General features: G+C 36.0%; 2 protein-coding genes across 2 annotated transcripts; both read right to left on the bottom strand.

The window, feature by feature from the left end:
• Nucleotides 1-406: 406 nt before the first annotated feature.
• Nucleotides 407-3328, bottom strand: LOC145164127 (cysteine-rich receptor-like protein kinase 2). The gene is made up of 4 exons (XM_079082850.1): nucleotides 3127-3328; nucleotides 1269-1457; nucleotides 692-822; nucleotides 407-616 (listed from the first exon to the last, which is right to left on the bottom strand). The coding sequence occupies exons 1-4, from the start codon at nucleotides 3326-3328 to the stop codon at nucleotides 407-409; spliced, it is 732 nt and encodes a 243-aa protein (XP_078938976.1).
• A 4990-nt stretch (nucleotides 3329-8318) lies between these two features.
• Nucleotides 8319-11715, bottom strand: LOC145162648 (cysteine-rich receptor-like protein kinase 2). Its single transcript, XM_079081729.1, has 8 exons — nucleotides 11292-11715; nucleotides 10665-11062; nucleotides 10474-10593; nucleotides 9968-10098; nucleotides 9685-9889; nucleotides 9350-9581; nucleotides 8753-8906; nucleotides 8319-8670 (listed from the first exon to the last, which is right to left on the bottom strand). The coding sequence occupies exons 1-8, from the start codon at nucleotides 11669-11671 to the stop codon at nucleotides 8359-8361; spliced, it is 1932 nt and encodes a 643-aa protein (XP_078937855.1). The 5' UTR covers nucleotides 11672-11715; the 3' UTR covers nucleotides 8319-8358.
• Between the last annotated feature and the right edge of the window lie 4163 nt (nucleotides 11716-15878).

The following is a 15878-nucleotide window of genomic DNA, read 5'->3' as shown; positions in this document are numbered from 1 at the left end:
AGGAGGAGGGTCACGATGTGAGCCATAGTGGTCACGACGTGAGTCACCATTGACCATTTGACCCGCATTCTTGAAGACTCACGATGTGAGTAATGAGGTCTCATGACGTGAGCAAGGGATGATGACCCCAAAACCTAATTTTCGAGTATTTAATGGAATGAGAGATCTAGGGTTGCCCATCCTCAGCCTATCTGACTCTCTAGCCTCCTAAAAACCCTAGATTCGACTTCCTTGAGAGCTTTGGACAATGTTGGTGACGTTGAAGAGATAATTTGGTGGTTTTTGGTCCATTGAAGTGGAAGAGGAATCTTGTAGTGCTTCATTTTGGCAATCTAGCTTCTTCCTCTTGGCCATGCAGAGCTATTGGGTATCTCTAAGTCATAAAGCTTAATTCACGAAACTGCAACTAACCATATAAGAAAACTGCAAGGCTTCCCTTTTCCATCCACTCAAGGACTATAAGCAACTCTGGTCCCTTGTTACAACACCCAAGAAGGCGTATAAGGTCACGATGATGGACGTTAGTAACGACTCGTACTTCACTCTCAAAATCCTCTTTTCCACTACTAACCAGTAGCTTTTTCACAGCTACTGTATTTCCAGGCTTTATATTACCCTATTCGATGTATCGGGCCAAATTAGAAAATTGTATCAATGGAGAAATAAAATAACATAATCAAGAATCATTTACCTTATACACTTCTCCGTATCCTCCTTCTCCAAGTTTGTAATCGTTGCAAAAGTTCTTTGTTGCTTTCTTTAAATCAATGTAACTATACTTCAATGGATCTTGTAGTTGATCACTTTGCCCAAATGATTTACCTGGTAAATTGAAAATCTTAACATACATGCAGCTTAAGATTTATTTACATATTTAAATTGTCATTAATTGTATACCTTTGGCCCAAAAGAAGAATCTATCATCTTAAATTAAAAATATTGTATAATTAACCATCTACCAGTTTCTAAGATTACCCTTTAATAAACACAAAATACCCTCTGGAGAAAAAAATCAAAGTGATTGATTATAATAATAATAACTAATCCACAAAAGAGGTCAATGGATCAATCTTGCTAACCTATTGGTGTGCTTCTCTTTTTGGATCGACGACACCACATAAGTATAGCCAAAAGAATCATACTCAGTAAGCCTAGGATGCCAACAACTCCCCCAATAATAGCTCTCTTCTTGCTCGAACCTTACATATATAAACTGATAACATGTCATATAACGCTATGAAACTAAGAAGATAACAAAAAGGTTTTACCTTCTTCTAGATAGGATTCAATGTTGGTGGTTTCACTTTTCCTGAGAAACGGTTTATTTGAGTATCTTATAAAACATTGTGTATCAAGTGCCCTTCCATCAACAAAAGGTAAGCAACCCGTTATGTTGAAATACGCCACCTTTAAGCAACCCTTGCAACCGTTTTGTGCCACTGTTGGCGCACATTGTGCTATAGCATATACACTTATATTGCTATCAGGGATATTAGTTTGACGATGCTATAAACATATCATTGATTTTATGCGTGGAAACTGTAATATATGATAATAGTCCATTCACTGTGGTTTGGAAACGTTTTGGCTTTGTTGCAGTGCGGTTTCCACAATAGGCAACATCTCCTAGTTGTGTTGCATCTTCATAGAAACGAGTGGGATCTTACCTAGACCAAAAAGAAAGTGATACCAAAATATGAAAAACTTGTCAACAACTAAGTGGAAAAAAAATTATTCCTCACAAAATGATTTGTTTTACATTAATTTTTTGGATCTGTGGAGTAACAAGGTTAGAATTATGTTCAAAGAAAAATGATTGTTAACATTTGAAGATCCTAATCACAATTTGGTTCATCCAAACACCATCTAAACATTAACCCACTACGTATGTATGGGGAGTAATAACTTGAGGAAGCATCCATCAAGAATAGCTCGGGCACCTGAAGTAGCTCCACAAGCATGTGTATTTGATATAGCAACGTAATAACAAGTGAGGCAATCAACTGTTGACATATAAATCCTACATTGTTCCATCACGTAGACAGGTTCCGAGCTTTGGGTCTTTTTAGAGGTGGCAAAGTATGTGTTGTTGTTGGATAAAAGTATTCTGATACGAGGGCAAAGAATATGTCCTCGATAGAGCTCTAATAGAATTCAATGAATCAACAGCTACTCTATAGGAGCATGCCACCTACAAGAAACACTATAAAGATGTAACAAAGGTCGCTTGCATCATGTTTGCAACCATGGTACCTGAGTTGAAAATTTTCTATGAGGACTATTAGCCATATGAGAGGTGCTTTGATCTTGCTAAAAAGTTTCCAAGAAAGCACGTCAAGAGAGGTATGAGGTTGTCAAAGCATTAATAACATGCAAGTTGAAGGATGGAGAATCTATCTGGAATCATGTGTAGAGAATGCAGAGATATGTGGAGCATATGGAAAAGCTCAATGTGTCTTTTGACAAGGAGCTGGCCATACATTTATCTTAACTTATCATTTGAACAACACATAGGCCACATTGACCCAACTCCACAATTTGTTGCAGACAGTTGAATCAGGGATGAAAAAAACCAGGTCCCTTCTGTTACAAGTGCTCCTATCCTTTCCATTAGGAAAAACAGAGGAAAGAAGAGGAAGGCTAATCCTCAATCGAACTGAAAGGTAATGCCCATGTTGGAACACCTTGTAACACCCCGTTTATTAAATAAAGAAATAAACAAATTAATGAATGAATAGTTGCCCTAAAATCAATAATTATTTAGTGGGGTGTTGGTTTCGGGGAGCTAAATGATATAATTTTGATTTCCGAGGGCTAAAGTGTAAGTTTCGGATTGGTTTCGTATAATATTATGAAGGCAGGGACTACTTGGTAAATTATTGGGACTTAATTTGAACTGATTTTAGAGGCTAAGGGGCTGATTGGTAAAATTTCAAACTTGATTTGTAAAGGTTCCAGAAGGAGGGGTAAATGGTAAATTAAGGATTTAAAATTGAAAGAAAAGGAGAATTAGGGGCTAAATGCGTCATTATGGGAAAAGACTTAGGGTTCGGGGTATATAACCGTCAACCCCCACCGGTAAACCCTAACCCTAATGTAAACCATCTCCAGCCGCCACCCTTATACCTCCCGCTCCCCCTCCAGCCGCTGGTGATCCTTGTGCCGGCAATAGTGAAGACGAAGGTAACCCAAGGATTTTGTTGCATCGGTTGAAGACCGGAGAAGAGGTGGTGTCGTGGTGACCACCGTTAGTGACTCTCCAGCCGCCGCTTCTAGCTTTCTCGTCGCCACCTTGCACAACTGAAGTCGCCGCAGCGAATCGTTGCATCGACTGTCGCTGTGAGTCGCTATTGTTGCCTTTCTCGTCTTCTCCTCCTATAGCCGCCACTGAAGACAGAATTCATCCAGCCGCCGTTGCCACCTCGTGGGCGGCCATGTTGGATGTGCTTCCGTGATTTTATTGTGCTAATGTCCGTGTATTGCTGCTTCAAGCCTAATTATTGAGTGTGTGTGTTTGGCCGGAAACTAAGGAGTTAACCACCATGGCCGCCAACCATGGTGGCTGCCACCACGTACCACCACCGTCCACCACATGGGTGGCTGTGTGTGAGTATTTATCTAGTTGTTTGTGTGTGTGTTTATTTGGGTTAAAGCATTGTAAATTGTAACTAGTGGCTAGAATAATGAAAAGAAAACTCCCAACCACCATCGTGAGGTGGTGGTTGCCGCCACTAACCGCCGTGTTGGGTGGCGGTGTGCTTTGCATGTGTTTGGATTACTTTTGGGATGCTTGGAATCGATTGGACTAGAACCCTAACCACCACCGTGAGGTGGTGGCCGCCGCCGTGAGCCGCCGTTGACCACCACTACCCGAGGTGATAGTGGGTGGTGCCCGACTACCGAAACCCTAATGGTCCTAATGAAACCCTAGTGGGCCTATTGAAACCCTAATTGATCTAAAAATTTAGTTTTGGGCCTATTGGGCTATGATTGGGTTGGACACCGTAATTAGGGTTTAGAAAACCGTAATTTTGGATTTATTAGTTTGGACTTATCGGGACCCGCATTTTGGGCCTTTGGAATGGAATTGTGAATTACACCGAATCACACCATATGACTTATCTATTAGAGTGATGGACTTTATGGATTAAGTACTTAATAGGTTAAGTAAGAAACACTTAACCCTAATCGTTATTTTATGTGAAAACCTTAATTTCACTTGGGCTTTGAGTTGGGCCTTTCTATTGGGCTTTGGTGATTGGGATATTGATGGGCCATCCAAGAACAATCATATGGACTAGAATAATTTAATGAGCTTTAGGGTAAGGCCCATGTGAGGGGTTCGGGCCTAATTTAGAAAATTGGGCCATAGATGGGCCACAATTGGGCCTTTATGATTATGATATATTGGGCCATTAGAAATGCCAAATGTTTAGACTGGACTAAATGGTTGGGTCTTAGAATAAGACCATGTAAAGGTTTGGGCCCAATTTGTAAAATTGGGCCATATATTGGGCTTTGATTTATAAGTTTGACTTTTGGGCCTTTGGATTGGGCCTTGAGTTTGAATCAAGCTAAGATGGGGGTAAAGTAGTCTTTTACCCAAAGCATGGACCTATGGATATGTATGGGAACCCAATTATTAATTGGGTGTTGTTTTGATATTGACAGTTCGGGAAGCTGTCATCCAGTAGCTATGGTTTTGTCTGCGGGACTTCAGCAGTGTGAGGTGAGTTACCTTCCAGTAGAGGTGGGTGTAAGGCACCAATGCCGGCCCACCAGTAGGTGATTATGTATGAGATGATTGTCTTTGTGATAATTTTCTGGTTTGCCACTATATGATATGCTTTATGTGTTTGGATGCTCTGTTATATGAGTTAGTAGTAGTAGGGGTCAAATAGTCCCCGGATATCGGTTGAAAGATACCGAAGGGGTCGTCAGTAGCCATGCATGCCTAGCAATATGTTTATGTTATTTTATTATGTGTTAGTGGTAGGGGTGAAATAGTCCCTAATAGTAGGTTGAGATAAACCGAGGGGTAAGTCAAGCACCCCAGAATGGCTTGACATGGGTAAGTCAAGCACCCCAGAATGGCTTGACCTGGGTAAATCGAGCACCCCAGAATGGCTTGACCTGGGTAAGTCAAGCACCCCAGAATGTCTTGACATGGGTAGGTCAGACACCCTAGAATCGTCTGGAAGTATGTTATTGTATGGTGTGTGGTATGATAGGGGAACTCACTAAGCTTCGTGCTTACGGTTTATAGTTTTGGTTTCAGGTACTTCGTTTTCAAGGGAAGGAGCCGGCTCAATCGCAGCACATCACACTATGTTTTCCGCACATGAGATCTTTAGGATTACACTCTGATATTATTTTATGATAATATATATATTTGATTATTGACACTTTAGTTTTGACATGGGATTTTATTATTGATGTTTTTATACTTATGGTTTTATAATAACTTAATTAAAAATGAAATTTTTGGTCTTGAAATTTGGGATGTTACACGCCTAGTAGTGGGTCGAAGTCAAAGCACAATTCTGATATTCCTACTATTAGTGACCCCAAAGAGGCCACTTGCTACTATTGTAACGTAAAAGGGGATTGGAGACGAAGCTGACCTAAATACTTGCATGATTTGAAGGATGGCAAATTCAAGCCATCTTCGGGAGGTACGTACAATATTCAAGACAATAAATCACAACTTACTCATTCTTGGGTCCTTGACACAGGATGTGGTTCCACATTCATTCTGATTTGCAGGGGCTAAGAAAAAGTGAGGAGGTGGAGCATGGAAGAATAAATCTGATCATGGGGAATAGGAGATCTTCACCTGTTACCAAGATTGAAACTTATGGTCTTGTGCTTGGTGGTGATGTTAGATTACATTTGATTAATTGTTGATATTCCTTAGATATTACACAAAAGATTATTTATTTTCATGTATTGCTTGGTGGTTCGATTTTAGATTATAAGAATGGTGTTTTTATGTTTAAAGTTTCACCTTGTAATGGTGTGTGTGAAACTGTTATTTGTTTTGATAGCTTAGGCAATAGTGTAATTCATATTGATTCGTCTAATGGTATAGACAAAGCATGCTTATGGCATTATCGTCGTGGGCACATTAACAAGAAACGCATCGCCCAACTCCAAAAGGATGGGGTGTTAGAATCATTTGATTTAAGGTCAGATGATGAATGCGAGTCTTGACTTTTGGGTAAGATGACAAAATCACCATTCACTGGAACATGTGAAAGAGGTGAATGATTATTGGATCTTATCCATACTAATGTATGTGGACCCTTCAGATCTTCTACAAGGGATGTAAATCGATACTACGTGACATTTACAGATGATTATAGTAGACATGAGTATATCTACTTAATCAAACATAAATCAGAAATCTTTTGAGAAGTTCAAAGAATTTAGACACGAGGTCGAAAATCAATTGGGGGGGAAGATAAAGATGCTCTGATCTGATAGAGGCGGACAATATCTTAGTATCGAGTTCAACAACTACCTTAAGGAATGTGGAATATTTTCAAAATTGACTCCTCCTAGGACACCACAACTAAATGGTGTGGCTGAGAGGAGAAATCAAAACTTGTTAGACATAATTCATTCCATGGTGAGTCGAGCTTCTCTTTCTATTTCTTTTTGGGGGTATGCCTTAGAGATAGCCACCCACAACTAAAGTACCCTCGCTCGTACATATCAAGGTTTGGGGTTGAGAGGCTCGCGTGAGACGATAAACTCATGAAAAACTAGAACCCAGAGCCAAAATATGTATTTTCATTAGTAACCCACATAAGTCTTTTGGATACTTGTTCTATATGCCTTGTGAGGACGTGGTTTTTGTAGCTCGAAGGGGAGTCTTTCGCGAGATGGAGCTCATATTCAAAGAGGACAGTGGGAGTGCAATTGACCTTGAAGAGATTCACGATTCAACTAATGAAAGAACCTTAGAAGACACTAGCTCCTAACCAGAGGATAAGACTCCAGTTAACCCCATTGACAATTCATTACCTCTTCGTTGATCTAGTAGGGTTAGCATGCCACCTTCGTTCTATGATTTCCATATAACGTCGGAAGATGACACATTTATCATTGATGGAACACTGGTAAGTTTGGATGAGCCATCTAACTACAAGGAAGCGATGGAAGTCCCTGATGTTGCTTAATGGAAAGAGGAAATGGATAGTGAGATCCACTCTATGTATGATAACCAAGTTTGGAATTTGGTTGATCATGTACCAGGTCGTAAGGCAGTAGGTACAAATGGATCTTCAAGAAGAAGATCGACATGGATGGAAAGGTGCACACATTAAAGGCACGACTGGTCGCAAAGGAATTTACTCAAACCCAAAGGATTGACTATGATGAGACCTTCTCATTAGTGGCTAAGATAAAGTCTATAAGGATAATGCCAACAATAGTAGCGTTTCTTGATTATGAAATATGGAAAATGGATGTTAACACCGCTTTCCTAAATGGAAAGTTGACTGAGGATGTTTACAAAGATTTAATGTGAACTTAAAGCTCTAATATATGTTAATCTTAATGGTGGCACAGATGATTCGACATACCATTATCAAGTTAAAAGTAAGTTTCTACTAATTGAATGACATGAATTGATGTTTAGTTAAGTGTAAACTTGGTTATTATTGATTTTAAATGTTTCTACGTATATTTTCAATTCGATAGTACATTGCATTGCTATTAAGTAAATGGTATGGTTTCATGTCTAATTAGGTGTGAACTTGGTATTGCTGCTTTGTAGGTTATTGTTGATCGCAATCGTGATGAGATGAGGGTAAAGCTTAAGGAAAAACGTGAATTATTTTAGAAAAAAATACAAGAAATAAAAAAGATTCCCTAACCTTATGGTGACCATCCTACCCCCTTTTACCCTATTTGTATGAGAATGGGGTAATATTGTTGTTGTTGTTGTAAAGGTGTAAATTGTGGGTTCAATGTGTCTCTCATGCTTAAATTAACGGGCCTTCCGTGCAAAAGATTTGAAAGTCAAGGATGTATGACCTTCTATTTTTTTAGCCTTCCATTGTTCATTTATTTGTTGTAGTTCTTCCACTATTTCGTTTCTAATAAGTTTTCGGGCGACAATAAAACACATATGCGAAGTGTAGGTACCAAGTACATTTTGACTTATTAGATGTTCCATTCTCGCAAGTCGCATCTATGTGGGTTACATTATAAAATAAAATAAATGATAAAAACTTCTATTACTATACCAAGAGAACAAAACCAAATAACTTATTATAAAGATCACCTCATTATCATTATACAACTCCCAACATCCTTTAAAGAACATATACTTAATGACATAATAATAAATTAACGAGCTGTCAATTCTGTCATGGAGGCAACAGCGTTCGTTATGCTAGAATCAACATATGAGGGATCATCAACATCAACATTTAAGTTTAAAACATTGAAAGGCAATCTAGTTGGTGGTCTGTGGTCTCCTGATCGATCGTTCAGAAGCATTAACACTTCAGACATTGTTGGCCTCTCCGAAACGGTTGACCGAGTGCACAACAATGCTAATTCTATGATTTTTTGCACATCATGCTCTGTATACTCACTCCGATCAAGTTCTTCATCAATAAGGTTTAAGGGCATTCGATTCTCATACATGGTCCTGGCCTACATATTAAAAAAGAAGCATTGTAAATTCAGCAATATTATCGAATACTTAGCTTATAGTGCCATTTTTACGTGGACATACATGTTGAAGGAGGTATTGGTCTGGGTGGGACACGTCCAACACATCAGTACATTTCTTGCCACTAACAATTTCAAGTACCACGATGCCAAAACTGTAAGTGTCCGATTTCTCAGACAACTGTCCGTGAATGGCATATTCGGGTGCTGTGTAGCCACTACATGCAGATCAAAAACTAGTTACTTAAAGTAATCAGAAATGAAAAGTCATGTAAACCCAAAACTATTAGGACCTTTTACTTAGATACCTTTGTTTCTTTCTTTATGGATCATGACTTTATGGGTCCAAATTTTTAGATATTATCATTGGGTAATTATATACTCCCTCCGTTCCAAAATTATAGTCCATCTTTCCTTTTTGGTTTGTCCCAAAATAATAGTTCACTTCTAAAAATAAATAAAATTTTTACCAAAATACCCCCCCCCCCCACCTTATTACTTAACAAACTAAACATTTAATGGAACATTAAATGCAAAGTAATGATAAAACTGTCAAAGTTAGTGGTAATTAATGTTTTTCTTAATATGTGTGTTTTTTGTCTGTGGAGAATAATATTGGGACGGAGGGAGTATATACTTATAGACTTAATTATATACTTACAATGTTCCGGCAACCCTAGTGCTAATATGAGTCTGATCTTCGGGTAGAAGCCTTGCAAGCCCAAAATCGGCAATTTTTGGTTGAAAATCGTTATCTAGTAAAATGTTGCGGGGATTAATGTCCCTGTGGATAATCGTCACATGGTATTGTTCATGTAGATAAGCAAGACCCTTTGCTATGCCAAGAATTATGTCACATCGTTGTTTCCAGTTAAGAATCCCCTTTCTTTCACCTAAGTTATTCAAAATCGGTAAAACATAACTTCTTTTAGTTTAACACTAACAATATTAAAATTGTTAAAGATCATAGCTTAATTGCACAAAACTACAACTAACCGTATAAAAAGTTTGCAAGGCTTCCCTTTTCCACGTACTCAAGGACTAGAAGCAACTCTGGTCCCTTATTACAGCACCCAAGAAGGCGTATAAGGTTACGATGATGGACGTTCGTAAGGACTCGTACTTCACTCTCAAAATCGTCCTTAGCACTACTAAGCAGCAGCTTTTTCACAGCTACCGTATTTCCAGGCTTTATATTACCCTATTCGATGTATGGAGCCAAATTTTAAAAAAATTGGATCAATGGAGAAATAAAATATGATAATCCAGAATCATTTACCTTATACACTTCTCCGTATCCTCCTTCTCCAAGTTTGTAATCATCACAAAAGTTCTTTGTTGCTTTCTTTAAATCACTGTAGCTGTACTTCAATGGATCTTGTAGTTGATCACTTTGGCCAAATGATTTACCTTGTAAATTGAAAATCTTATGATACATACGGGTGAATTGCACTCTCATATCATATACTTATCATAAAAATGCGAGTAAATCTATGAAATGAAAATTTGTGTTGTCTATTAGAATGTTAAGAAGCCAACGAGCATAATCTTATGATTTAATTAGATATTTAAATTCTTATTAATTGTATACCTTTGGCCCAAAAGAAGAATCTAACATCTTATTTGCCTCTTAAATTAAAAATATTATTCAATTAACCATCTAACAGTTTCTAAGGTTGCCCTTTAATAAACACAAAATAGCCTCTGCAGAAAAAAAATCGAAGTTATTGATTATAATAATAATTACTATTCGACAAAAGAAGTCAATGGATCAATCCTGCTAACCTATTGGTATGCTTCTCTTTTTGGATCGATGACGCCACATAAGTATAGCCAAAAGAATCATACTCAGTAAGCCTAGGCTGCCTACAACTCCCCCAATAATAGCTCTCTTCTTGTTCGAACCTTACATATATAAACCGATAGAATGTCATTTAACGCTATGAAACATAGAGAAGATAACAAAAAGGTCTTACCTTCTTCTAGATAGGATTCAATGTTGGTTGTTTGATTTTTCCTGAAAAACGGTTTATTTGAGTATCTCATAAAACACCCTGTATCAAGTGCTCTTCCATCAACAAAAGGTAAGCAACTCATTATGTTGAAATACGCCACCTTCAAGCAATCCTTGCAACCGTTCTGTTCCACTGTTGGTGCACATTGTGCTATAGCATAGACACTTCTATTGCTACCAGGGATATTACTTGACGATGCTACAAACAGTTCATTGATTTTATGTGTAGCAATTGTAAGATTTGATAAAAGTCCATTCACCGTGGTTTGGAAACGTGTTGGCTTAGTTGCAGTGCGGTTTCCACAATAGGCAACATTTCCTGGTTGTGTTGCATCTTCATAGAAACGAGTGGGATCATACCTGCACCAAAAGAAAAACATACCAAATTATGAAAAACTTGTCAACCACCAAGTGGAAAAAAATTTCATTCGTCACAAAATGATTTATTATAAAATAATTTTTTGGATCTGTGGAGTAACAGGGTTGGTATTCTGTTCGAAGAAAAATGATTGTTTAGATTTGAAGATCCTGATCACATTCTGGGTTCATCTAAACACTAGCCCACTACGTACATATGGGAAGTATTAACCTGAGGAAGCAGCCATCAAGAACAGCTCGGGCACCTGAAGCAGCTCCACAAGCACGTGTATTTGAAGTAGCCACGTCATAACAAGCGAGGCAGTCAACTGTTGACATATAAAGCCTGCATTGTGCCATCATGTAGACAGGTTCTGAGCTTCGGGTCTGCTCAGAGGTGGCAAAGTATGTGTTTTTGTTGGATAAAAGTCTTCTGACCTCCCTAAAGGTCTCGTTAAGACTCCTAAAGGAACTCCTTGTGTTCTGTAAGCTGCATGATCTAAGTAGAAGGTTGGTTTGTGGCAGCGATGCCACTTGATGAGTTGTGAGAAATATCATGTACAGAAAGAATGCTACCTCCGCCTGCCACCCAAAGAACCACCACCTGGCCATTGCAACCCTGTCTTCTTTTTGTCTTGGGTAGGGTAATACACTATTAGTTAATGTCTTTGAATACCCATAAGTGATTTTTTATGTAGTTAGACTTTATAAGAATCTACTGGCCGGTATCACATTAAATGTCATGTTAGAATTATTACTAGTAATTTGTGAACGAAGAAAACACATACAAGTCTTCATGATAGCTGTATTATTGAGGTTGGAAAAAATAATATTTTAGAACCCATCCTTTCTAGATCCGGAGCACCTGGAGTGGTTAATGGATGTTATACTTATTTTCCCGACGTTAATATAAATATTCTCCATTAATATATATATATATATATATATATATATATATATATATATATATATATATATATATATATATATATATATATAGAGCTAGGTTCAGGTATTCAAAGTAATTATTGTATTATTGTATGCATCAATGTCGGCCAATCATTTCAAAAACTTAAATAAGGATATGTAATCTTACTTATTAATTAATTTTGTTAATTAAATAAAAATTTAATTAATCCCTAAAATATTGGATTGCTTTCCTTTAAATCCCTTCAAACCGTTACTGCTTCTTTATCACCGATCCATCCATTCTTCTTCAACCTAACTGTAAACCACGATAGCCATCTTATTGCCTATAGTTATGCTGCTTTTTCTTCCTTCCTTTCCACCGTCGGCCGCCGATGCCGATGATTGAAGAAGATAAGAGGTTGGAGCTTGCCCGTTCGCCGACCAACACCATCAGCCACCACCGAGCCACCATCGCCACCGAACACCATCAACCACCATCGTTCATCTTCAACAGGTAAAACGCAACGTTCAAAAAGAACATACTCCTGTTTTTTCCCTTTATTTGGGGATCGATTGAAGTAGAAGGGAAAAATCTCACCTCCTCAGTGATGCCCTATTCCACCTACAGCACCGCTGTCTACGAGCGCCACCCTCTTCAACATCCGAAGTCGCCATTCATGAGCACCCCCTTCGGTAAGATTCAATTCGTATTTTTGTAAACGTTTGGCTGCTGATTCAATCCGAAGTCGCCATTCTTGATGTTTTTTTTCTTTATTTATTATATTAGGGGGGTTGCTTTTCTAAAATATTTCCAGCTAAAACAGTTGCCAAATTTCCTTCTTGCATCACTAATCCTCTCGATTGCAATCTGCTTAATTATCCATTATGTGAAGCTATAGCCTGAGGCCTTCTTTTCACTTGGTTTTCAAGTAGCTCCATATGTACATGATGATGATTAGTTTATTACACACAAGTAGATGGTTAAAATCATACAGAAAGGACCAGACCTAACTTTTGTGCCACAGCATAATCACGTTCAGTTAGCTGGCCTGTTAGAGAAAGCTCCAATTTGATGAAAAATCTCCATTGATTTTTCGACCAAAAATAGGTAGGGCTGAAGGAGGAAGAAGGGTTTTGGGCAAAGTTGCAGCATATTGGTGGTGTGTTATTTATTGTGTTTTTTTTATAACAATTCTGGTAGAACTAGTAAGGTTTTGAAAACCAGCATTCTTAAAGAATATGAACTTGCTAAAGCTTCTAATATGAACTATTATGCAATAATGTTACATTGTTATTTTTATATCAGTATATTCTATCAAAATTACTATAGTTTGTTTTATTATTTGTCATATTAAATCATTCTCACAGATTTTTATTCTACATAATTCAATTTACAGTTATTCTCATAGAAAGTGTGAAGGGAATGTGATGATCAAAGGCTTCAAGGTTGGATGATGGTGCATGAGATGGAGATGAACAATGGTCATCAATCTTCTAAAAATAATGCACTATTGTCAAATTAGATACGTTGCTATTTTATTATTTAAAACAAATATATTCATCATTTCGGAAGTTTTTGCTTGTAATTTGTGAATTTGGTTTTAAGGATTGTCATACGATTTCATGGTAGTTATTCTTATAAAATGCTCAATTTCATAGCAGTTATTCTCATAGAATGCGTGAAGGAGACATGTTGATCAAGGGCGTGAACGTTGGATGACGACGCTTGAGATGAAGATGAACAATGCTCAATGGTCTTCACAAAAGAAAGCATTATTCATCGTTATATTCTGGCAGAATAGTCCATAATAAAATGATCAAGTGCATTCATTCAAGAATTTTATATTTAAGAATTCTATGCTTTTTAAGATATTTATTTATTTTTTATGACATTCTGTTACAATATGTGTAATTGTATTAAAATGTACAAGACTATTACTCTATAGGAATATGTATGAATCTATATTTACATTCAATGTCTATGAATATATATAAGAATCATCTTATTTTTAAATTGATGGTTCAAAACTATTGTTTGTCTTCAAAATATTAATTCATTCAAAACATTTATTTTGTCAAAATAGATAATCTGACATTCTCATAAAATATCATTCTAACAGAATTATCTTAGAATTATAATCTAATTAATTAAAAAAATCAAAATTCAAAATTAAGAAAATCAAATATATCTGAAAATTCGAAACTTTTTATTAATTAAACTTGTGTTTCCTAATTAGTAAATTTTTGATAAATTAAGAATGTGAATGTTACCTATTTATGCATATAATAAAACAATAATCACTTTCTTAATTTACCAAAAATGATTGGCCCACATTTATGCATACAATAACACAATAATTATTTTGAATAGAATAACCTAATCATATATATATATATATATATATATATATATATATATATATATATATATATATAGGGTGAAGTTCAATAGAGAACCATAATTAACCAAGGAACCAATCGTGAGCGTCGGAAATCATAACGATCAACGAGCAAGTAAATAGATGTACACTTTTACATTGGACGCACACACACCGGATTATACCAAAAAATCCACCATTTACAAAAAAACCACAACTTTTTTTCGTTTAAAATTTTTTTGGGCCATGTTTTTATCAAAAAAAAACCGAATATACCGTTGTTCACGATTTTCCATCCTCTTTCCATAGAGATCCATGATGATATATAAAAAACGAACTTTTTTTTTTTGAAAAAAACCCACTTCATTTTCTTTGATTAAAAAAGTTAAGGTCTATTTTTTATAGAAAAAATTAATAAATATATCAAAATTCATATTTTTTGTACTTTTTAAACATAGATTCATATTCATGTTAAAAATAAAAATAACAAAAAATAAAAAATAAAAAAAACGATATTTCTGTTCAGATTCATATTGTAAACCTGTTCAGATTCACATTGTGAACCTCCTCAGATTCACAGTGTGCATAATAATAACTCAGATTCACAGTGTGAATCTGAACTGATCGGAGCTTTTTCACATTGTGAATGTTAAAATTTCAAATATTTACAGTTTAGATTCACAGTGTGAATCTACACTGATCGAGGTTTTTTTTTATGAACATTCTCAGATTCACAGTGTGCATAATAGTAATTCAGATTCACAATGTGAATCTGAACTGTCCGAGATTTTTCATATTGTGAATGTTAAAAATTAAAATATTTACAGTTTAGATTCACAGTGTGAATCTACACTGTTCGAGGTTTTTTTTTTTTTTTTTTTAATCGGTGTTGATGTTTATTAATAGAGTACAAAAAATTAATATTTTTGGTATAATTAGTTTTTTTTGATAAAAATAAACTTAAATATTGAAAAAACTAAGAAAATTAAGTTGGTGTTTTTCGAGAAAAAAAAGTTCGATTTTTATATATCATCATGGATCTCTATGGATAGAGGACGAAAAATCGTGAACAACGGTATATTCGGTTTTTTTTTCGATAAAAAACTTGGCCTAAAAAAATTTAAATGAAAAAAAAAGAAGTGAGTTTTGTTATAATCCGGTACATGTGCGTCCATTATAAAATTTTACAACCCTTCCTTTTGTCGTTGATTGCTTTAAATTCCGACGCTTTGGATTTGTTCCTTGGTTCCTTGATTAATAATGGTTCTCTATTTAACTTTTCCCTATATATATATATATATATATATATATATATATATATATATATATATATATATATATATATATATAACTCATACTTTCTCGAGAACCTAAGAACTAAAAGTGGAGCGTTGGATCAAAATCAAATCATTAAGGGCATGATCGTCATCATACTAATCACACTTAATTTTTTGTATTATTGGAAATATTAATAAAAAGCTCTCAAATTAACATTATAAAATAAAATTTTGGATTTTTTTATAAAAAAAATA

This window comes from Lactuca virosa, chromosome 3 (genome assembly GCF_052849685.1).
Source record: "Lactuca virosa cultivar CGN04683 chromosome 3, Lactuca_virosa_CGN04683_v6, whole genome shotgun sequence".
NCBI lineage: Eukaryota > Viridiplantae > Streptophyta > Magnoliopsida > Asterales > Asteraceae > Lactuca > Lactuca virosa.
The sequence above is the reverse complement of the archived record's forward strand: the minus strand, read 5'-3'. Positions and strand labels throughout refer to the sequence as shown.